This window comes from Schistocerca nitens, chromosome 5 (assembly GCF_023898315.1).
Source record: "Schistocerca nitens isolate TAMUIC-IGC-003100 chromosome 5, iqSchNite1.1, whole genome shotgun sequence".
NCBI classification, from domain to species: Eukaryota; Metazoa; Arthropoda; class Insecta; order Orthoptera; family Acrididae; genus Schistocerca; species Schistocerca nitens.
The window spans coordinates 783,299,349-783,324,898 of NC_064618.1; the positions used below are offsets into that span (position 1 = coordinate 783,299,349).

Genomic DNA, 25,550 nt, shown 5'->3' on the forward strand with positions numbered 1-25,550 from the left:
GGGTAAGATGACATAGTGTACATTTGTGCAAAAAAGTTGATTTTGTAAGCAATGGTCACATGATGCAGTATGAATGGTAAACATCCAATTGCTTTTATAACTCTGTGTATGTGCGTGCGTGCGTGCGTGCGTGCGTGCGTGTGTGTGTGTGTGTGTGTGTGTAATTTGCTTACAGTTCTTGTGTGTGTAAACTACTGTATAATCATCACATTAATTCATGTTTCCTCACCTCATCTTCTCATAATACTGACTTGTACCATATCATTTTGCAACTATTTACAAAAACAATGAAGAGGATCAATAAAACAATACAACAGAATATACAAACAGAATATTGTGTGGAATGTCGGCTTGCATTCATATGATAATGTCCCACTGTGCATGTTTCAGTCTCTGGACAATACATACATTAGTAAAAAATTTCAAGTGATTAGTTCCATGTTAGAAATACGAAAATCTAGAGAACCCAGTGTTTTAATCGAAAATAAATTAGGTGAGGTATGAGAAGCCTTGAAAAGAAGACTGAGAAAATCATTGCTTTGCTTAGCACTTGAGAATAGTGTGTCTGTTGCTAGTGTCTGCTCACAGAGCTGTGCACAAAACCTCAACCATATAAAATAATGGTACTGTATTGACTGACTACCTCAGAAGCTGTTGCTCAATATCGTTATTGCAAATGGCTGTTACAGTCTGTGCATGATGGAAGGGTTAATCCCGAAATGCTCTTCTCTTCTGATGAAGCATGTCTACATTTGTCTGGTTATGTAAATTTACAGAACAGTAGATGTTGGAGTTCTGAAAATCCCCATCAGTTACATCAACAGCCTCTGCGTGATGTGAAAACAGGAGTGTTGAGTGTAAGATGAGTTACTGGACTAATTTTTTTCCTTGAAACAATAACTTCTTATAGGCATGTGAACAATATAATGCTTTCTTTTTTTTAGAGAGCTACCACTTAACAAAAAGATATACAGTTATTTCATGCTGGGCATTGCAAGACCACACATCGTCAATGCCCTCTAACATGAATAAGAAGTGCTTTTGATGACAGGGTACTTGATTGGCCTCTTTGTTCTCCAGATCTAAATCAATGTGATTTTTATCCTTGGGGAATGTAAAAAAATAAGGTAGATGCAAGCAATCATTGTACACTTGAAGAGAGAGAAGGCAGGGTTCTGCTAGTCATTTCCCAAATTTTGGCAGCCAAAATTCGTTAAATGTTTGGTAATGTGTTCAGAAGGTGTCAGGCTGCTCTTGTCACAGAGAGACATCATTTTTAGCACCTGCTGTAAATAAATACAGGCTTACTTTAGTCAGATTGCATCATTGTTTACAGCTAACTCTGGGGAAGCATGCACAGCTGTCTTGCTGCAGTTGAAGGGGGCAACAACCAGTAAATCTGCCATACAAGCTATGGGCTTCCACCAGGCATTGTACGTGAAACACCCTGTATAAATAAAGTATGTAAAGCATCACAATGGACCATAAATTATAATGATGATAAAACAACAGTTACATTAAATAACTGCTGTTTACCTTTTATTGTTAGCTTAATAGCTACTTGGTTTGATTGAACATTTTCCAAAGAAGCAAATACCTGCTTCTATAACAACAGAGGAATATTTACAATAATAATTTACTACTGGTAAAGCAGATTTATAATCTACACTGATTCTTAACATGTAGCTAACAGATTTCCTTCTTCATCTTGTTCTTTGTGATAGCATTTACCCTGTCTAGAATGTACTCTGTTGTACTCAAGCTTTGGCAGTTTCATTTAACTTTGCAAGAGGATGCCATCCCTGTCACTGCAGTCATCACTCACCTGAGTGAGGGCAGTCATATCCACCACCTGTCTGCGAACTGTGCAAATTTTGCACAGTGTGTGACTGCCATGTCTAAGCTGCAGTATTTTGTTTTGCTAGTAGCTGTTTGAACTGTAAATATACTTATTTTTCAAATCTGCCTTTTGGATGAATTTACCTAGGATCTTTCTTTCTTTTGCTGGTGCCTTGTCCCACAATTTCGCAGGGTTGGCATGGTTAGGATGGCTTTGGCAATGTTAATTTTTAAGAGGTGGCTGGATGCCCTTCCCCCCACCATCCCATTACCCCTGGGACAGAATTAGTGGACCCCAGCTCTCTGTGTCTAGTGTAATCCATGGAATAGTGTGAACATGTTCAGATGTTTGTGAGTAGTATAAATAAGGTGGAACATGGGGTACAGCCCAGTATTCACCTAGCAGGATGTGGAAAACCACCTATAAACCACATCCAGGCTGGCCGGCACACCGGCCAACATCAGTAATCCTCTGGGCAGATTCGATCTGGGGCTGTTGTGCCTACCTGAGTCCAGGAAGCAGTGCATTAGTGCTCTCGGCTAACCTGGCATGTTATGAATTTACCTAGGATACACACTGAAAATCACTACGATGGGTATGAAAGTGCTTTGGTGAAACTGGATGGTTCTTGCAGTTAGTTGTGCAAGTAGTCTCTTACCAGAAGTTTTCAGATGCAGGCCATGCTCCCTATGTATGATGTGACTGAGGGAGGGGTGAGAGTAACAACCATCTTTGAATATCCCTCTCTCCTGATAGGTCATCATCTCTTTTTCCTGACAGGTCATTATTACTTGAGACAAAGAAACTTACACAGGACAAACTAGTGGGGAGAGCTGCATCAAACCAATCTTTGGACTGAAGAGCACAACAACAACATTATTGACTCATGGAGTAGCATCATAGAACAAAAGAATTAACAATAGTTAGACCAACAGATGACACTGTAAGGGTCTTAACATAAATGGGGTTGGCTACAAATAACAGAGTAATCGCAATACAATGGCTATGGTTTGAACTGCACATTACACAATCTGTAATGTTCAATGAACATGACTGCACAAATTTGGCAGTCAACAGTTGTGTCACTGTTTGTTGGGTCAGCTCATTCACCAAAGCAGGGTCGTACCACATTGGATAGGAAAAATCAGTTTTTAAATGTCCTGTGACCAAAAACTGCATAAAAGGCAAAGTGACATTGGTTTTTAACTGTTCTGGAGCCAAAAACTGTATAAAAAGCAAAATGACCTAGGTTTCTAATTGGAATGAAACATATTCAGTATGCTGTCCACCATTTTCTGCCACATGATAAAAACTAGAAACAGCATGTTCCACAATAGATCAAAGTGTCTTGGGGAACATGTTCAGAATGCTTGTGCAATGCTTGCCTTCCATTCAGCTACATTTGTAACTGGAGTACTGAACACGACATCTAGCAGATAACCCCACAGCCAGAATTCACAGGGATGTAGATCAGGTTATCTGGATGGCCAGGCTGTAGGGAAATGATGGTTGATTCCAAAATGCCTTTGCAGCAGCTGCTTCATTGGCTGTGCAATGTGCGAACGATCGCTGTCTTGTATAAAAATGACCCTACCCCTACATCCATGCTGTTGACATGTCCTTAGAGATGGAAATGGGCTTCGTCTTCCCACAGTATGTTTCAGGGCCACTTCCATGGGAGCACGAAAATCCAGAGTCGATGTTTGTCTTCCTGGCAGGTCAGCAGGAGGCAACTCCTGAACATGGGTGATTTTGTATGGATAGCAAAGCAGGATGTTTTTTGGGATTTTGTGCACCATGCTCACTCACAACTTGTCCAATATTTGGGGAATCCCACATGGACAGCATGTTTGCACAGCGGTGCTCAACCCCTCCTGCAATGCTGTGCTCACATCATTGATGGATGTTGAATCAACTGCTTTCCTTCCTCTGCCACCTTGCTCTTCAAAAGAACCTGTCTTTCCAAATTTTGTAATCATTTCTGCCAGACCCTTTTTATCCCCTTGGACATCCAGCACTCAGTCACCATTCTTGTAAAAGAGCTTTACCAGCAGAACATTACCTTTCATGGAGACAGTCATGTAGGACATCTTGGGTGCAAACTGAGGAACAGCTGTGTGCTGTGCATCTGTTAGTATGCACACACTGACACTTCTGGTCAAATTTTTGTTAAATTTGTTTTGTTCCATTATGTCTACCCATGCATCAATAATATGCTGTTCAAATTTGACATCATTCTGAGATGCTGTTTTCTATCTACAAAGTTTTTTGAAACAGGAATTTTAATAATAGAGAGCCTGCATATTATTATATGTGTCATTTCTGTTCTTTCTCTAGGTAACTTTTCAGTTTGGTGGCCATTCTAGTCCTGATCCAGCCAAATTTTCACTTGTTGCAACTGAATTTATTTCAGTACCCAATTGTAGCTAAGGTGCAAATTTCTCTTACATGAAACTAGAATTGTCTTTTTTTCAACAATTATATTCCTACATGTCTGTGTTGCTCTAAGAAAATTTCATTCTCTTTCAGTATTTGTTAGCAAGGCTGAAATTTCATTCAGCACCAGTTGTAGGAATTATAAAGAATGCTCTGCAATCTACAATGATGAAAAATGTATCATCATACTGAGGGGTGAAACTTCTGACATATTTAAACTCTGTGCTTGACTGGGAGTTGAACATTTGATCTTTGTCTATCGTGGACAAGTTCTCTACAAAAAAGGCTATCAAGGCACAGCTCACAACCTAACCTGCAGTTTTATTTCCACCAGTACCTCATCTCCTACCTTCCAAACTTCACAGAAGTGCTACTGAATACCTATCAGGACTAGCAGTCCCGGAAAAAGAGGATACCGTGGAAACTGTGGCTTAACCACAGCCTGGGAGACTCTTTCCAGAATGAATTTTCACTATGAAGCAGATTGTGCACTTGTGTTTGGATACCTCAGTTAGCAGAAAACTTTCCCAGAACCAGTCTGAGTCTGGAAAATAGTTTTAATATGACAAGAAGTTTCACTACTCAATCTGCTACTCTGTTTTTTTTTGTCATTTTGGATTCTAGAACAATATTTATACTTTCTGTTATCTCCTCTAAACAGTCTGCCAGACTTGGTAATAGATACACTGGCAGAGAACAAAATATTCTTAAACCAACACGGACATTTAGGAAAATAGTTGTGGAAAAAGTATGATAAATGTTCATACAATGTAGGCTTTCACAGCTGATATTGTCATCACTTAAAACTTCCAGGCTGGCAGGACATGGTCAATGTAAAAAACTCTCTCCTGACATTTCATTTCCGGGTGTGAGAGACACCCTCTGAGGTAAAGGGGTGAACTGCAAAGAGAACTTGAGGAAGCCCTGATTATATAGGCAGTGCAGAGGGCGCCACTGTCCATCAGGTGGCATCAGCTATGAGACTATCTCTGGTAATGCCAACATTCTTAATTAAAAGTAATTGATCATTATGCTTCCAGTGCAACACTGACTTCCAAATTTTATCCAGTTAAACACCTTCCTCTTTCTTGTTAAAATTATTACGATGTTTATCAATCTGGATAGCCTCTCTATACATGTGCACATAATAATGTGTGGTTTTAGATATGATGCTCATCTTGGTGAATTTTATTTCATGATTATCTTCCTGATAAACATGTTCTGCTATGGCCGATTTATCTGTGGGACCCAGGCAGTAATTTCTCTTATGTTCAACAAGATGGGTGTTAACACTTCTCTTTGTGGTACCAATGTAAAACTGTCCACAACTACAAGGAATTTTATACGTCCCCAGTGTAACACTTCTCTTTGTGGTACAATAGTGACTTTTATGAACAAATTGACGGGGTGGCTATGGGCAGTCCTCTTAGTCCTGCCATGGCTAACTTGTTTATGGAGACATTTGAACAAAGGACGTTGCAGAATCACAGTAAGAGACCAGCCAGGGGGGTGTTGCTATGTCAAAGATACTTTCATAATATGGACACATGGAACAGAGCAGTTGAATGTTTTCCTGACACATCTAAACAGCATTAATCTGAAAATCCAATTTACTATGGAGATGGTAAGTAAGGGGCACCTGAATTTTCTGGATGTGTCTGTGATTAAGTGACAGGATTGACTGTTGGGCCATAAGGTGTATAGAATGGCCACACTTACTGATTGTTATGTGCATAAAGATTCAAACCACCACCCTAGACAAAAAAGAGATGTATTAAAAACCTTGGTAGACAGGGCATACAAAATTTGTCAACCTCTTTACTTAAAAGATAAGACTGAAAATCAACAGTTGACTTTCATGAAGAATGGCTATTCTAGAAAGGAGATAGACTGAGCAATTTGGTCTAGGCAGAGAATCAAGAGCAATGACAAACAGCAGCCACCCAATGGCAAGATTTTTCTTCCATTCATTAGTAAGGTCACATTGGGAAAGTGTTAATCAAGTATGGGTTGGAAACTATTTTCAGACCCACCAGGAATATAAAATAATATTTAAGATCAGCAAAAGATGCTTGACATTCTTTGGCTACACTGGGGCATATAAAATTCCTTGAAGTTGTGGACAGGTTTATACCAACACCACAAAGAGAAGTGTTAACACCCATCTTGTTGAACATAAGAAGAATTGCAACTTGGGTCACACAGATAAATCGGCCATAGCAGAACATGTTTATCAGGAAGGTAATCATGAAATAAAATTTAGCAAGATGAACGTCATATCTAAAACTGTGCATTATTATGCTCACATGTATAGAGAGGCTATTGATATTGATAAATACCATAATAATTTTAACAGGAAAGAGGAAGGTGTTAAACTGGATAAAATTTGGATGTCAGTGTTGCACCGGAAGCATAATGATTGATTATTTTACAATTGAGAATGTTGGCATTACAAGAGACAGTCTCATAGCCAACACCACCTAATGGACAGAGGCACCCTCTGCACTGCCTATATAAACAGTGCTTCCTCAAGTTCTCTTTGCAGTTTGCTGTTTTACCTAAGACAATGTCTCCTACAGTTGGAGACAAAACATCAGGGCAGAGATTTATACATCGATCACAGCCTATCAGCCCAAAAGTTTTAAGTATGATAAATGTATCGCATTGGTTTCCTGAGTGATGTATGATCACACTTAACAGCAGCCTAGGCCCCAGGTTTATAACTCCATCTCTCTCTCTCTCTCTCTCTCTCTCTCTCTCTCTGCCACTGTACCATTGACCCTGGATATTTGCCTTTCCAGTCTCTTGCATATATATTTCTTTATAGTGGCATATGCATCCATTTGCTTCTGTAAACAGACAGAAGACTTCAAAAATATGGTAATCTCATTATATTTGATGCATCTTGCCAGCTGATCAAAATTTCACCTATCAAATTAGTGTTGTTCGCATATTTACGTACTAGTCACTGAAGTCAATAGTTAGACCAGAAATTGAATGTACCAGTATGCTAACATAATTTAAAGATATAAATTCAACATGAGGAATTGTTACAGAAACTCATTCAGTTACTGATATTTTCACAATGCACAATGCACAGAAGCACAGAATTTATTTTTAAGTTATTATATTCTTCTACTAACTTTACTCACCTCAACAGATATTGTAAGGTGGTCATGTCAGTTTGATATTTGTATGTATATAATAGAGGGAAACATTCCACGTTGGAAAAATATATCTAAAAACACAGATGATGTGATTTACCGAACGAAAGTGCTGGCAGGTCGAAAGACACACAAACAAACACAAACATACACATGAAATTCAAGCTTTCACAACAAACTGTTGCCTCATCAGGAAAGAGGGAAGGAGAGGGAAAGACAAAAGGATGTGGGTTTTAAGGGAGAGGGTAAGGAGTCATCCCAATCCCGGGAGCGGAAAGACTTACCTTAGGGGGAAAAAAGGGGTATACACTCGCACACACACACATATCCATCCGCACATACACAGACACAAGCAGACAAGGTAAGTCTTTCCGCTCCCGGGATTGGGATGACTCCTTACCCTCTCCCTTAAAACCCACATCCTTTCGTCTTTCCCTCTCCTTCCCTCTTTCCTGATGAGGCAACAGTTTGTTGCGAAAGCTTGAATTTCATGTGTATGTTTGTGTTTGGTTGTGTGTCTTTCGACCTGCCAGCACTTTCGTTTGATATTTGTATGTCATTGATGTGTATGTCAGAGAGAGAGCAAATTATGTTACATTAAATAACATTTGGTCTTGTTGTGGAACAGTCTTAGCCTCTGTGTATCTGATACATTCTTCATTGAAGTGTGGTAAGTGATGAATGTATATAGTAGTGCTGTGTTGATTTGTGATGATATCTGTTACATGAAGAAAGATGTATGGTAAAGGAGAGCAGGGATGAATACACTGTATATATTGGAAGGTAAAAAGGATATAAATTTTGAATAATGTTATTAACTTTGAAGAGAAGAAGTTTGTGGTGAGACGGCAGCACTGCACAGCAAAGAATGATTATTGTCAGCCAGTTAACTTGCTTAGAGGTGAGAGAAAGATCATGTACTTCCCAGATTCATGCATTAATATATTAACTGATTAAGCTATTTGGTTTTTATAGAAATTCTTTGTTAACATTGTACCTTTTCTGAATCATTGTTCACTTTGCTAATCATAGTATTGTTCAGATCAGTATTATGTGTGAAGATCATGTGAAGTTTTACTCTGCCTTTTTTGAAAACATACACCCTTCTAACATCATTGTCTTGGTATACCATTTCATAGGAACAGTTACTCTTCCCACCCCACTGTTTATCATTATGCATTACTATATGCAGCAGTTTGAATATGTATTTAGAAACAGAAATTGATCTTAGCCACTGTCTCTTTGCTGTTTGCTATTGTGGTTTTAAGAAATCCACAACAGTGTTGTCAAGATGAGACGTAAGTGGAAATTTCGATTAGTGCCAGATAATTGTTTTATTTCAGTTGCACATTTAATATAAAGACAAGTTTCATTCTGATCAGTTACAGTTCATTTCAAATTAGGTTCTGTTTGGTCCATGGTTAGCACACTAGTCTATGCTGGATAACAGGTTGTGGGTACACAACTAATAGATTTTATAGAGTGGGAGGTAAATTTGGCAAAAAATTTCAAACAGAAACAAATATAACTGAGAGGTTATAATACGTAAAAAGTGGAAACCATATTTCCCCAGTCACTGACCTTGAAATGTTGTCGAGTATGTCCAATTTTCATAAGACACCCAGCGATACTCAGCATCATTGAAGCGATAGTAGATATCTTCAGGTAAGACTCCAGCAGCTCTGAGGTCTGAATATATGCCGCCAGGAACACTTGCAGGAACTGTGATGGCTGTTGGCAAAGTAAAATGTCATTTGCAAACAATTAAAAATTAAACTTCTGATTTGGTTTAAGTAAATGAACGAAAGAAAAAAGATTCCAGGAAGTCAAGAGAAGTCTATAAAAACCAGTATAGTCTCAAACTTCAGACCTTTATTCTAGGGATGAAAAACAGAGAAACAGAAAAGTGTGGAATATTTTTCAAAAACAAGGTTCTTGCGACTTCAAAGATGGTACCGATATATGAAACATTCATACATTTATATCTACATTTCATTCTAATCACACGAAACATTACATAAGGGAACTGAAGTTCCCTCATTGTGGTTCTCCCAATGGCACCCTACGTTTCTGTTCTGTGCACCTCCTCTAATATCAGAGACAGTAGAAGCAAGTACACAAACTAGAGGATTTTCAATTTATTGCTGAAATTTGTGGAAGATACACACCACTACATGCAAACATGCCTGCTTAATTTTGTCAGGTTTCTCTTGAAGCTGTGATTTCAAACCACAAATTTTACCACGAATAAAAAAAATATTTTTGTTCCTTAAGAAGTAGCTAGTCAAGGGAAGTAGAGTTAGGAGAATGCAGGGGCTGAGGTATATTACCAAAATTAGAACCTATCTGTGATGTGAAAAATACCGTATGTGTGCTTTCCTTCTACTCTGGTATAGCTTCCTATGGCACAGTCTTGCTGACTCAATAGTTTTGCAACTCAGTCATTGTTATACAATGCCAAATTCTTGTGATGATCAAATTTAATTCTCTGCATTCACTGCAGTTTATTGACAACTGCCTGTTTAATAAAACTTTGGGCATAGAGTTCTCATAGTCCTCACTAAGCACTGACAAAGGGGGGGGGGGGGGCACAATAGGAGGGGGCAGTCTGCCCTCTCCAACCCCGCCTTCCCGAGTGGAATTTGAAGTACAGAGGTTTTATTCATATATTGAGTGGATAACAGTCAATTTTCTAGGGTACAATAATTTAAAAATTTAGATCTTTTATCTCGAAACTGATCAACTCATTTACATAGAAAAATGGCACTATTCAAGACTTGCCCTCCTGCAAATCTTCTTTGTGTGTCTCAAACCACAATCTTGTCGCTATATGTGGCTATTTTTGTACATTTACATAAGATTATCTCCAGTCCAATACCAAAAGATTCTTTTAGCAACACAGCTAGTTACGAAACAAAATGGTATTATTAGCTATCACAGTAGGCTCGATAAATCTTATATGAATGTGTGGTGGTGTCTGGTGTTTTGGAGATATCCAAAAGAACAGACACAATGTGGGATACACAACTGAGATACATATCACCCAAACTGAAGGTGGAGGGGGATGAAAGGAAAGGAAAGGAAAGGAAAGGAAAGGAAAGGAAAGGAAAGGAAAGGAAAGGAAAGGAACTAATAATATCGGCTGCATCGGGACTTTATGTGGAATCATCTAAGACCAATGAAAATGTGTGCCAGACCAGGTCCCGAATCTGGGGTCTCCTGCTTATTGGGCAGTTGCATTAACCACTGCACCAACGGGACACAATGTTTATCACAAATGCACAAACCATCTCGGTATGCTCCCAGCTGACTCACACTGCCACCTAGCACCACCTAGCCATAGTCCCCATCCATGTCTTCTGCATTAACTAATTTTAGATCCCAGTTAGTGGTCGAACATAAATGCGCATCCACACTGAGTTTGTGAATTCACTGCCCATCGAAGTGAAGCAGCTGTTTGGATGTGGGGTGGCTGTTCCTTCAGACATATCCGAAATCCCAGTCACTGCTAAAGGTGGCAGATTCACCGTCCATTGGGGAAAATCATTTATATGAATGTATGGTGAGGAATGTAGTCGCACTGTGTCAAATGCAGCTTTTTGTGCAGAGATGGTTGCCTGTAACAAGATACTTATCACTGATATAGACTTAGAAATGAAACATTAAAATGCAAGAATTTATTATACCTCGCAGCATGTTTGGAATGTCCAAACTGCAAATTCGCAACATTTTAGCTCCGTTTCCGTCCGAATTTAATGTAGCTAATTAAATGTGGCATACTCTGAACACCACAAGTATCAACTACCTTCCCATCTTTCCCTCTCTCTCGAGCAAGGAGCCATGCAGTACGCCATTGTCGTTAGTTTATATCTTGAGTACTGTTAACATTATTAAAAGGAGAGTGCTATAAACAGGCCCAGATTAGGGTCGCAAAGCACCTGTAGCAGTGTTGAACTGCTCGATCACCGTTCAGCATTATCTTCTCATATGTAAAACATTCTCGGTTTTCTTGCCGAGTCAATTCGGGATAAATTCTCGAGCTTTCGACGATAGACTCCATCGTCATCACCAGGAGCAACGGACTGTCTTCATTGTTGCTTTGGTGGCCATTTTTATAGCCCGTGGATGGCTTCTGATTGGTCAGCGATTACGTACTGCTGTCGCAAATGGTGTCAATGTGTGTGCTGGTGTCGCTACCGCTTCCATTGGAACATAAACCTTGGAAGGAATGTCTCTGCTGCTTCTCTGCATCTAGCACTCGTTTCCATGCACTGCTCAGATAGTATCCGCTGTCGCGTTTAAAGTTCTTCTTGCTCATTCTTATTTTAACAGCCTCCTTAATAACAGAATTCTAGTATGAGGAGGCATGGGACAGAATTTTTGTTTCATTGAACAGTATTTTGTGTTTTTTCATGAGGCTGTGCTCCGCAATTACCGATTTCTCGAGTTCTCTATTTTTAATATGGCGTTGGTGCTCTGCACAGCGGTCAGAAACGGTACGAATGGTATGACCTACATAATTACTCCCACATTCACAGGGGACATTATAAATTCCAGGGACCCTGAGGCCGAGACTGTCCTTAACAGGGTGCATCATCTCCTTAATTTTCTTGGGAGGACGAAAAATCGGTCTTATACCCTGTCTAACCAGGACTCTTCCTATTTTGCTGGATATAGCGCCACAAAAAGGAAGAACCGCAACCGGTGTTTCATCCTGTGAGTGTGTAGCATCTCCACGTTTCCTTTCTTTGGGGAACGCTGCCTTCATATCGAGTGCACCACAGCCATTTTTTCGGAACACGTACTTCAGATGGTTAATTTCAGAATTTCAATCAGAAGCCGTTCACGGGCTATAAAAAAGGCCGCCAAAGCAGCAGTAAAGACAGTCAGTTGCTCCTGACGATGACGGTGGAGGCTATCGTCGAAAGCTCGAGATTTTATCCGGGATTAACGCTGCAAGAAAAACGAGAATGTTTTACATATAAGTGCCGTCGCGAAAGACTTCGTTTTCATTATCTTCCCATCTTTTTAAAACGTGTTTGCTTACTTCATTAATTAAGCAAAGGTAATGTCTCTTAAAACTTCACTAATTTAAGCACAAGTAGAGGTTGTGCACGTTGATTTTTTCAAACATTATCTGAGCAACATATTCAACATTACCGAAGACGCTAAAAATACGTCAAAGTTGACTTTTATTAGTTCTGGTCAAATACCAAGGAAAAATCACTGGTTACGACCATTATAAAATAGGAATAACGCTTTTCGACCACTACCTACACTAAAACCGACCACGTGACGAGCGTACTTCAGTATCTTTTCACTGAATGGGAAGAGAGAGAGAACTGTTCAAGATTTTTATCACCACTGAAACTACCGGCAGGCAGGACAGACAGTTGCTGGCCTTTGAGAATAATAATTTCTGCAGACTGTCTCGAACCTGATTAAAATGTTTGAATTTTAAGTAAAAAAGTTTAATGCATCATAATAAAAACTTAGATATCTTAGCAGAACAAATATATTGCAATACACTCCATAGCTTTGTGCACCATAAAAGTAAACGTTGCACCACACCAATTAGGAATGTGTAATCGACGTTGTGTTTAGCGTTGTAAAGTGGAAAACTAACACCGCGATATGCGATACTCGACGGAAGTGAATAAGAACATCTGTGTGCATAAAAGGATTAAACGTTGACTCATGCTTGAAAACTTTGCCGATATGTGTTGAAACACAATAAAGAGACACTGTTAAAAACTGTAAAGAGACACTGTATTTCAAACAAAAATGTGTGAAAGGAATGTTGATAGCAGAAAGAACACTCAGTGAGGTAGTTGTCACTAACCTTAATTGAAACGAACGGCTATCAGACTTTGGGAGTATCTACTGGTCTGACTGTTGCGAGGAGCTGTTACACAAGTAGTTTGTTACATATACCAACGAGGGATTTTAGTCAAGCTTTGTTAACATTCTGAAGCAAAATCCTACACCGTGCTCAGAAGAATGAACACACCAGGAAAAGAGGCAATCAGCTGGAAATGCATTGTTACGCAGTCACTACCAGAATACTACACGCTGTTCCAAAAACATTATCGTTAACCCTTTAGTATAGTGCGCACAAAATGCCGTGGCTGCTAGATGTGCAGTCGGCTGGGGAAGCGTGGGGAGAGCAGCAGTGGTGGGGGTCGCTCAGAGCGCTGTAGAGAAAATGCCAGTCTGACCGTCTACACTCACGTTTTTGGCAAATATTAAGCGAAGCACCTCCACAGCCACATTTCCATTATGACCATCCAAAAAGGTTTACTGTCACCTCTGCTTTCGTTAGTATCTAAAAAGAATTCCGAAGAAAATGCTGCGGTTTATTTCCGCCTGGCTTTTCAGAGAAAAGTTACGAGTGGGTAATTTTGAGTAAAACCGACACATTTCTGTTGTTGCCATGTTAAAATTTACTTCTTTTGCCAAAACTCAGCGGAGCTTACACAGTCTCACCTCACTAACATGTTGTGCAGACGCAACTGCGAGAGAAATCTGAAATAGACTAGACTCTCACTAATCCGGCCCTCAGTAGTCTGGCCTCTCGGGATCCAGTGCACATCCAGAACAAGTGCACAATGAACTATCATGCGTAACAATGCTTAGTTAAACAATGCTTTATATACTGTATTTGAAATTGTAGCTTTCTTTACAGTCCGGAATCTTGTCTTCTAGAAGGAAACATGTTACGCAGACACTTGAAATTTTAAATGAGTTAAATCGAGGTTCTTCACAGAAAGCCATTGCTGCTGAGTTCCATGTTGGATGAGCAACAGTTTATGACATCAAAAAGAAAGAAGATGTTATTCGACAGTATACTCAACACAAATGGATAGTGAGTTGGGAAAACGGAAGATTATGCGAAAGAGTGAGAATGAAGAACTGTACAACGCAGTAAAGGAATTCCAGTCAGTGGCCCAATTACAAAGAAAAGAAGCAGCTACATTTAACAAACAACATGGCGCTAGTAACTTGTTTGCAGTGAGCGAAGGTTGGCTATCAAACTTGAAAGTTTCGGCAGCTGACAGTCACCGGGGAAAGTCGCTCAGCTAACGATAAGGATGCTGATGAGTTTGTAAGCAAGATACAGAAGATAATAAAGGAAGAAGTCTCTCCTACAAGATACTTCCTTCAAAAACATTAGCTGCCAAGAAAGAGAAGGAAGCTCATGATTACAAGCAACAGAAACAGCGCGTAACGTTAATGGCACGTTGTAATGCAAATGAGAGTCATAAGCTACCGCTTATGGTGATTGGAAAATCCCAATATCCACACTGTTTTCAACACACTGACATAAATACTGTACCTGTGTAGTATTGCGCTCATAAGAAAGCGTGGATGGACAGACAAATATTCTCTCAGTGGTTTCATGAAACGTTTGTTCCAGCAGTGAGAAAAGAGCTAAAGAAGAAAAAGCTTCCACTGAAAGCTATCCTTATAGTTGACAATGCTCCCAGTCATCCTTCAGATGTTTCTGAAGTCCAATGGTATACATGTACAAGCACTCTTTCTCCCACCCACTGTGATGACCCTAATTCAGCCTGTGGACCAGCGAATTTTGGAATAAATTAAACGTCATTATCGACATTCACTTCTTGTCTCCTTGCTGAACGAAAGCGAAAACGACTCTATCGAGATTATGTTGAAGGCATGAAAAGCAATTAACATACATGATATTCTTTGCCAATCAGCCGAAGCATTACATCGGTACTGCATGTTTCTGGTTGTTACATAATGTACTCCAGGAAGATTTCGGCAGCTTCGGCACCAGCGGTGTGAGAAATCTTCATGTTCTCTCCTCCTGTGTCCTCTTCATCACTTTCATTATTACTTTCATGCACGCTTTTGATTATTTCTTCATGTGTTAAGGTTTGGTCCGTATCATAGTTTTCCTCATTCAGCCACTTAGTAACATCTTCATCATCAATTTCTTCTCCTCCTGGAAGGCTGTGGAACATGTCAGTGAACAAAGTAATTTATAATTCCGAACTGACTGGCTCATCGCTGTCACTCACTACTAGATCCAACTCGGTATCAATGGATGGCCACGGTTTTCTCCAGCTCTTCATTATGGTAGCGCTCTCCACTGTAGGGTTAAAGTGGCTATGCGAATCAGGGTTGATGGTGTTGTGTAGCCTATACCACGTCATACCACTATGCCAGGTACTCGGAGCCCCCACATGCGGAATCACATTTTGACGCTGTGCACAGACGTGGGACTAGCTGAAAAGACGTTGTGGCGACACCCCTGTTTCCGGCTTTGCCATTGTGCCCATCACTCTCGCTGCGCCTCTTTCTGTTGACGTGTCAGGAGAAGCCGAAACAGTGGCCCCGTGCTGACCGACCAAGTTGCACCAGACGGTATCGCACGGTCCATGTGGATACATGTCTTGCAGCAAGTAAGCATTTTTCAAGTCTGGCTACTCCATAATAAAGCCGATATATACTCAGTTCAAGCGATTTTGACTTCAAAACTTTATAAAACGAACAAAAAATAAAGCCTTAATTTATTTCATGTTACAGAAAAAACCCAGGCCTGTGAGAGCAGCCGTCAAAAGTGTTTTTGGACAAATATTTTTAAAAAATGCTTGCTAATAGTGTTTGTGGACATTAATACACTCGAATGACCTGCCTGATTGTCGACTGGGATTACCTGTCTCATTGTCGTTTTTTCTGTTCTTTCCCATGTTAACGTTAGTAAACGATTCTTGTCCACTGTGGACTTACTAGAAAACTGCAACTGCTGAAATTGAAGCCAGTTTATAATGAATTAACTACAACCAGTTGTTTTTAAAGTCGTTTATGTTTCCATGATATTTCAAGATGCCTGGCATCCCATCTTCAGATATTTACATCTATTTACTTATTGTGAGCATTGTTTCTTTACTAACGACGTTGCCGAATTGCGCAACGGAAGTTTTGAAGACAGCTATTCCAAAACCGTCGTAAGTAAGAAAAAGTGTTCATGACGCGTAAATAAACGTAAACATCTGAAGATGGGATGAACATAAAATGATTGTACTCTCAGAAACGCATATTTTGGGGCATAATTTGTAGGTGTGGCGTGTTGGAAAAAGGTTGTCAATCATGCCTGTGCGTTATCGTACGAACAGCTATGTCATCAACGCTATAGTTTTGACTTCTTGCGCTAGGTGTGCTGTTGTCGCGTCACGTGACGAAGCGGACCGCGAGCATCCGTATGTGAATCAGTCACCAAAGGTTGCCCATTCCTGGCGTAGAGTATGGCGTTCCCGAATCTAACGATTCCATACATGCAAGACTGCGAACGCGAGCGGCAGTCTCACTGGATGACAAACTGCAGTCTCGAAAAGCTGCATTCATGACGCTGTCGAATTCTGACAAATGCTGATACAGATTTCTCCTTCTCGCATGGGGCACAATACGATGTCCTCGCAAACAAACGACATTTAGATGCGACTTTTGAATGAGAAGTCCTCTCCGTAATCTTTCCTTATATACAAAATGTAGATGGGGTTAGTCTTAACCCACTTGAGCGGTTGTGCTGAAATGCTAATCATTTGAATATACTGCCAAGGAGTGTAAGTATAACGTTTGTTGCATGCTGCCTTCATGGTGCTGCAATTCTAACGGCCAAAAGGGCAATTTTTATTTGGTGGTGCTCTGTAAAAGTCCGAAAACTGGCTACTACAAAAATGGTTCAAATGGCTCTGAGCACTATGGGACTCAACTGCTGTGGTTATCAGTCCCCTAGAACTTAGAACTACTTAAACCTAACTAACCTAAGGACATCACACACATCCATGCCCGAGGCAGGATTCGAACCTGCGACCGTAGCAGTCCCACGGTTCCGGACTGCGCGCCTAGAACCGCGAGAGCACCGCGGCCGGCTTGGCTACTACATCTGAGTCGACGTACGTTGATTCCTGTCAGTTGCAGTGGGCTGGGAAAGGCAGCTTCGCTCGCCTGCCTCAAACAATAAGTAATGTGGTTTTGTTTCAGCTACTGTTTCCGCCCGCTGTCGTTAGCGCTTCGCTGTTGAAAGCTGGCAACAGTGCTGCAAGCTTTCAGGGAACTTCTTACGCCGTCTTCGCTACAAAGAGTTCTGTTTCTCTGTAGCAGCGTTGCTGCTCTGAGCTATGATACAGTCGGGACTAGCAGAGATGAGTCGCTTGCCGGCCGCGGTGGCCGTGCGGTTCTGGCGCCGCAGTCCGGAACCGCGGGGCTGCTACGGTCGCAGGTTCGAATCCTGCCTCGGGCATGGGTGTGTGTGATGTCCTTAGGTTAGTTAGGTTTAAGTAGTTCTAAGTTCTAGGGGACTTATGACCTAAGCTGTTGAGTCCCTTAGTGCTCAGAGACATTTGACCCATTTTTTTGAGTCGCTTCCTTGATGTCGCGCACTTTTGGTATCTCGCCGCGCGTAAGCAGATAAGGTCTCGTCAAGAGTAGTGAGGACTCGATCATTTATCGCTCAAGTGGCCAGAAGGTTCTGTTATCTCGCACTGGACACAGTTGCGCTGACCTAGGCAATCTTGAAACAAAACCTTGAAGCTGCCAAGAGGAATGGGTCACTGGGTCAGTGAAATGGTTTTCTTATGGATTGCATGACAGTAAAAGTGAAGTACAAAGAAGAGGAGGACGAGGGTGTGTGATGTTCTTTCAGTGGTTATGAAATCTAGGAAATGTTTACTATCACAAACAGTCTTGATCACAATGTATTTATTATGATGACCGGTTTCGACCACTACTGTGGTCATCTTCAGACCAATGAGTAAGAACCTCCTTCTGCTGGAGAATCACTACTCAGCAGAAGAAGGTTCTTACTCATTGGTCTGAAGATGACCACAGTAGTGGTAGAAACCGGTCATAATAATAAATAAATTGTGATCAAGACTGTTTTTGATAGTAAATCTTTGTAACACATTTATCACTGTCACTCCCATAATGTATTCAAAAGCAAAATCTAGGAAAATTTACAACTTGGCAGCATGACCCTTACTTATCAGTATGACGTTTCTGTGCATCAAGCCTGGATGCATTCCTTAGGGAAGAAACAATTGTATCCTCTTCTAAGGCTAGCTGGCCCACAACTGTTGTAACTGGTCCTTGATATCCTAGATACTGTCCTAGAGACTGGCACTGGGGCAGAGTGTGTTCAGTCGGGGACGGATCTGGCGACCTTGCTGGCCATGAGAGTTCCTCACTATCACGCAGACAGTTCGTGGAGACAGGTGCCGTGTGTGGACGAACATTCCCCTGCTGAAAAATGGTACCACGATACTGTCACGTGAGAGGTAACAGATGAAGGCACAGGATGTCTGTGATGTACCGTTGTGCTTGTTGGAGTTCCCTCAATTATTAGCAGTCGTGATCTGAAGTCACACACAATGGCTCCTCACACCATGACACCAGGAATAAAACAGCTACGCCTCTCCAAAACTTTGGAAGGATGGGACCTCTCGCCATACTCGCCGACGATGGTCATTCATGGTACTGCAGAGCCGTGATTCATCGCTGAACACGAAAGCAATTGTTGTGGTGTCAACCACGGCGTACGTTGTTTGTTGTTGTCTTCAGTCCTGAGACTGGTTTGATGCAGCTCTCCATGCTACTCTATCCTGTGCAAGCTTCTTCATCTCCCAGTACTTACTGCAACCTACATCCTTCTGAATCTGCTTAGTGTATTCATCTCTTGGTCTCTCTCTACAATTTTTACCCTCCACGTTGCACTCCAATGCTAAATTTGTGATTCCCTGATGCCTAAGAACATGTCCTACCAACCGGTCCCTTCTTCTTGTCAAGTTGTGCCACAAACTCCTCTTCTCCCCAATTCTATTCAATACCTCCTCATTAGTTATGTGATCTACCCATCTAATCTTCAGCATTCTTCTGTAGCACCACATTTCTAAAGCTTCTATTCTCTTCTTGTCCAAACTATTTATCGTCCATGTTTCACTTCCATACATGGCTACACTCCATACAAATACTTACAGAAACGACTTCCTGACACTTAAATCTATACTTGATGTTAACAAATTTCTCTTCTTCAGAAACGCTTTCCTTGCCATTGCCAGTCTACATTTTATATCCTCTCTACTTCGACCGTCATCACTTATTTTGCTCCCCAAATAGCAAAACTCCTTTATTACTGTAAGTGTCTCATTTCCTAATCAAATTCCCTCAGCGTCACCCGACTTAATTCGACTACATTCCATTATCCTCGTTTTGCTTTTGTTGATGTTCATCTTAAATACTCCTTTCAAGACACTGTCCATTCCATTCAACTGCTCTTTGAAGTCCTTTGCTGTCTCTGACCGAATTACAATGTCATCGGCGAACCTCAACGTTTTTATTTCATCTCCATGGACTTTAATACCTACTCCAAATTTTTCTTTTGTTTCCTTTACTGCTGGCTCAATATACAGATTGAATAACATCGGAGACAGGCTACAACCCTGTCTCACTGCCTTCCCAACCGCTGCTTCCCTTTCATGCCCCTCTATTCTTATAACTGCCATCTGGTTTCTGTACAAATTGTAAATAGCCTTTCGCTCCCTGTATTTTACCCCTGCCACCTTCAGAATTTGAAAGAGAGTATTCCAGTTAACGTTGTCAAAAGCTTTCTCTAAGTCTACAAATGCTAGAAATGTAGGTTTGCCTTTCCTTAATCTATTTTCTAAGATAAGTCGTAGGGTCAGTAACGGCGTACGTATGGGGCGGTAATTCCCCATGCCGCATACTGCTAGTCTGCGATCAATGGTGTGGGACGATACAGAATGTCGCTGGGAGTCCATTACTCGTTCTTGGATGGCAGGCGCAGACGTGAAATTTTCTCGATATGCTTGGTGCACAGTACTGCAATCCTCGCTTTTGCTGGCCAGACATGGTCAAGTGGAACGTTGGCGAAGGCTATGCACGCCATCTTGTTCCTATACAATCCATCATCGGGCCACTGTCTCATCCGAAAGCAGTATAAATATAGATCGTGCGTGATTCGATCAGCTGGCCAAATGGAGACATAAAATAAGGCACCTTGAAACATTGCCAGGTGCTCATAACACTGTCTTATACCAGTACGCGGCATCTCAGTGTTATTCACAGTGATCACTCAACATCTGACTCTGTTTCCGCCCCTTACATAACCTACCGGGCCTGGTTACAACATTGGCATGAACAACGCTAATGCTCCTTGGTCCTTGGTGGCCCTTTTACCTGTCGCGGAGAACTGCACCACTGCAACTCTTAATCATTTACATATACGCCGATGCTGTGTATGTGTACAAAGTTACACTGAAGTCCGATTATGTCTTCTGGGTCCTTCACTTCTTTTGTCAGATAGTGTATGCTTATGTCCGCGGACCTAACCGTATCACACGCGACCTGCCATCGCTCAGCCCGCCCGCACATGCGCGATGGTCGGCCTTAGCTTCACGTCGCGGCCGCCGGAGATTGATGGCGCTATCTCCGGCTGAAGACGTCGCGCCATTCAATAGTTGTTGCCTGCAGCTCCCTCTATGGCCACAAGATATAACGGGAGCACAGACCTGACGCTACTGCCATTCGCTCTTGCTCTCTAGCTGTGTTGATATCGAAGTGGTATTGTACAGATCCTATATGACAACCTTGGGCTTAGAACTTAGTTACGATTTGGATTGCACTGTGGCTTTGTGAATTGTATTGTGAACTTAATTACGTAGCGACTTGCTATGAGAGCAATAGACGGTGCCTCCTTCAGTGTGGAGAATAAAGATAAGTAATCTTCCTGATCGCTGGCACCTTACTTTGAGACCAAATTTTTCTCGGCCATCAGATCTTGCGTCATTCGCCGGTCACGTCCAGCTACCATTTCCAACTAATGTTTGCCACTCCAGGCAGACATAAAAGTGTATATGTAGGAAAGATTAAAAGTGCACAGATTTATAAGGGGTGTAATGAAAATGTGGTTGCACCACCTGCTTATCTGCAAACGATGAATGTTTAGATCCAGACGCCACAAAGAATGAGAGAATAAGCCTAATGGAAAACAGAAAATTGTCTAAGTATATGCAGTGCATTCAAAAGCGCACATTGTTGAACATCCGTGAAATCAAAATCTGCTGCTCGGTAACATTTAATTCTTCTTTGCTGCAACATGTGCATTTTAAAAGTTTGGATCGTCCTCGGCATACAGTGTACAAGGTAGTCGAAACGAATCTGCTGAGACCTGCGGCAGCCTTCAGAAGTAGATCCAACGACTGAGGAAGGTTCCTGAGACGTCGCTGCAAGTTACAACTGGTTTCAAGCATGCTCATGTCAATAAAACAGAATGAATACCTTCACTGCAAGAGAGAATGGTGAAGTTACCAACTAAGTGCACCTAAAGTGACGTTGCTAAACACGGCTTTCCGAAATTATTGCATCAAAGAAGACGCAGTAAGTATCCCAGAATTCGAATCAAGAACAGATGGTAACATGATAAACTTGTAAGCAGAAACCCGTGTAGCGAAGCATCTTTAGTCTCTCAATGAAAGCAAGATTCAGGCCGAAACTGAACACCAGTTAGGTTCCTTTCCGAAAATGCTGATGAAATAGCACAATTTTAGTTATTAGATACAACCTTAGCTCGACAAAGGATCAGTACCTAAAGGCTGGAAATGTTCACGGGTCATACCAATTCACGAGAAAGAAAATAAAAATAATCCACCGAACTATAACTCAATTTCACTATAAACGATTTGCAGTAAAATTTTGGAACATGTAATGTGTTGTAAAATTATGAAATACTTTCAGAAAACTGTCACTGACATGCAACCAGCATGGATTCAGAAAATATCACTCTTGTGAAACAAAACTGTCGTTTTATTGGCATAAAATTATGAATGATACCGGCAGGGAATCTCAAGTTTATTCCATAATTATAAATATCTAAAAAAAAAAACTCTGGAAACCGTTCCTCACTAACGGCTTTTAACCACTTTTTTGAAATCCTGTCATTTTCTCCCATTGTAACGCAGAAGTTTGACATTTGGCCTGAAGCCTGCAACCTTCCTCTGTACCAAAAGTGTGGCGCCCTCCGGCCCTGGGGCTCGGAGATGCTTCAAACAGCGAAGTGTCGACACATACAAGGAAAAGACCAGAGCTCATAAGTCCATGTGAGATGTGAGGTGGGTTAACGGTGTCACATTGGCACCTAATTTTCCCACAATTCCGCCCGACGCCACCGTGGACGTGTCGCACCATAGGAAGGTCGTCAGACCTCCGTTGACCCACACTGCAACCCTCCTTTTCACAGCTTTGCAACTTTGCGATGGAGGTCAGATCTGTGATTGTGATGCAGAGCATTGAAATCACTCGGTTTGGGGGTGATCGAGGAAAACTTTTCGGACACACCACTGTTCAAACAGGAGTCATGAAACCTTAACTTTTCCCGGCGAATTGACTGTTCAAATAACTTACGGGTTTGCTGCCGGGTGACGTCGTCGAACACCGCCGATATTTCGACAGGAGCACACCCTGCCATTCTCAAGGCACAAATGCAAGGAAGAAGAAATGTGCAAGCAAATTTAATAAAAAAAATGGCTCTGAGCACTATGGGACTTAACAGCTATGGTCATCAGTCCCCTAGAACTTAGAACTACTTAAACCTAACTAACCTAAGGACATCACACAACACCCAGCCATCACGAGGCAGAGAAAATCCCTGACCCCGCCGGGAATCGAACCCGGGAACCCGGGCGTGGGAAGCGATAACGCTACCGCCCGACTACGAGATGCGGGCCGAGCAAATTTAATATCTCGGTTCACAGAGGAGAAACAAGGAAGACACCACACACAGAACAAGTGTCAAAACAAACAAAGATAACCAACATCAGAAATATCGATAGTTACTATTAATCAACAGGTGAGGTAGCACTAATTCTGTCCCTCTGTTTTTCGATGAGAGACAGAGCCGGATTCCAAGCAGCATTTAAACAGAATTAGTGCTACCTCACCTGTTGATTAATAGTAACTATCGATATTTCTGATGTTGGTTATCTTTGTTTGTGTTGACACTTGTTCTGTGTGCGGTGTCTTCCTTGTTTCTCCTCTGTGAACCGAGGTATTATATTTGCTTGCACATTTCTTCTTCCTTGCATTTGTGCCTTGAGAATGGCAGGGTGTGCTCCTGTCGAAATATCGGTGGTGTTCGACGACTTCACCCGGCAGCAAACCCGTAAGTTATTTGAACAGGAGTCATGAAGTGCGCGAATGAAACCACCCCTTCCCTTGGGGCTTTCGTTTTTAAACATTTCACAGTCGAAAACGACAGTTTGCAGTGCGATGTGGAACAAGAGGACGCTCTTGGTGACTTTTCACACTGCTGAAACCCCCCTGACGCTTCAACACTTCTCTGAGGACATCCTACGGATGTAATCCCGTCGAACGTGATCTCACCCCATAAGAGTGTACAGTGACCGCAATTTTTGCTCTGGTATGTGGGGTGGTATCGCCAAGGACTGTTCGAAACCATTTGGCCAAATCTGAACGTGGTCTGAAGCAGAAAAGGGTGTTTAATCCTCCCTTTTTTCGCGGGCCTTTTTTCGTGGGCAAGAAGGGAGTGGGCATTAGGACATTGACACATTCGTGTATAAAACTGCAAAGGATCCCTTTGAGGCACCCCCTCCCATTTCGGCCACCTCCTCAATGCTTCCTCCATACTTACGCTGAGCACTTGAAAAATGTACCTGTACAGAAATAACATTCACCGGCAATTAAGCGCCTGCGTAGCGGGCAACCTCTCGATACCTCTCGGTAGGCTGACGCTATATCGTTGACCTAGCACCTGCCTCCCGCGTACCATATGTGACGGGTGTCGAACGGGGTGCCTGTTCCACAGGCGAATAGGAAACAGTGCTAAAATAGTGGTCTCAGAGGACCCTTTGTCATTTTTTTCACGCAAGTACGTGTCAATTCCGCACTCTCCCCCACCGTGCACACACCACAGCAGTGCACGAAAAAAGGACGAATGAAACAGCATAAACACACTTGTCTGTTTTGGGTCACATCCAAACTTCGTCGAATGGCTTCGGACGACTCCTAGTGGTTCCACGCCGTATACATGCTCAAAAATTGCGCCCATGATACACTACAAAGGGTGGAATCACATTCGTTGGGGTTACAGCCGTACGATGTCCTCAGAGAACTATTGAAGTATCCGGGGAGTTTAAGCAGTGTGAAAAGTCGTCAACAGCGTCGTTCTGTCAGACATCGCAATTTACACTGAAAATGTGCGCCCCAATGGAAGAGGTGGTTTCCTTGTCGCCCTTTATGATACCTCCTGAGGGATCGGTATTAAGAGAAGGGTTGGGATGTGGGTCAGGGAAGGTATGACGACCTTCCCATAGAGTGTCACGGAACAGATGGCGTTGGGCAGAATTTTGGTGAAATTTGGTACCAATGTGACATCATTAACTCACGTTACATCTCTTATGAACTGCTCAGCTCTGGCGTTTTTCTTTTCTTTCATGTGTCAACACCTTGATGTTGGAAGCGTTACCGAGCCGATGGTGACTCTACAGGGCGCCACAGAGGAAGGTTGTAGGCATTTTCGAGCCACATTTCAAACTTCTGAGACCCAAAGGAAGAAAGGTGTTTCAAAAATCTAACCCGTTAATCTTGTTGCGCAGTGCAGTTGTGCGACTGGATTCGTGATTTCCCTTTAGAAGGGACACAGTTCTTCAGAGCTGACGAAAAATCATCTACTGAAATTGAAATCATATCTGGGATTCCAGAAGGAAGTGTCTCTGCTGTCCTTTATCTATATGAACGATTTAGGAGACAATCTGAGCAACCCTCTTACATTGTTTGCAGACGATACTGTCGTTACAAGTCTAGTAAAGTCCCTGGAAGGTCAAAACGAATGGAAAATGATTTAGACAAGGTATCTACATGATGTGAAAAGTGGCAATTGACCTTCAACAGTTAAGTCCTTCAAGTGAGTTCTAAAAAAATTCCATTAAATTTCGATAATACGATAGATAACAGGAATTTGAAGGTTTGATCGAGTAAACTAAATACCTAAGAAGTACAACTTAAAATGGAACCATCACACTGAAAATGTTGGAATACGAACCCAACATCGT

General features: G+C 41.7%; 1 protein-coding gene across 1 annotated transcript in view; it reads right to left on the reverse strand.

Annotated features, from left to right (window-relative positions):
* Positions 1 to 25,550, reverse strand: part of LOC126260229 (beta-mannosidase-like) — a 267,698-nt gene that overhangs the window by 202,169 nt on the left and 39,979 nt on the right. The window contains exon 2 of the mRNA XM_049957531.1: positions 9,022 to 9,171. Coding sequence (XP_049813488.1) covers positions 9,022 to 9,171 — 150 coding nt within the window. The remainder of the gene's footprint in view (positions 1 to 9,021; positions 9,172 to 25,550) is intronic.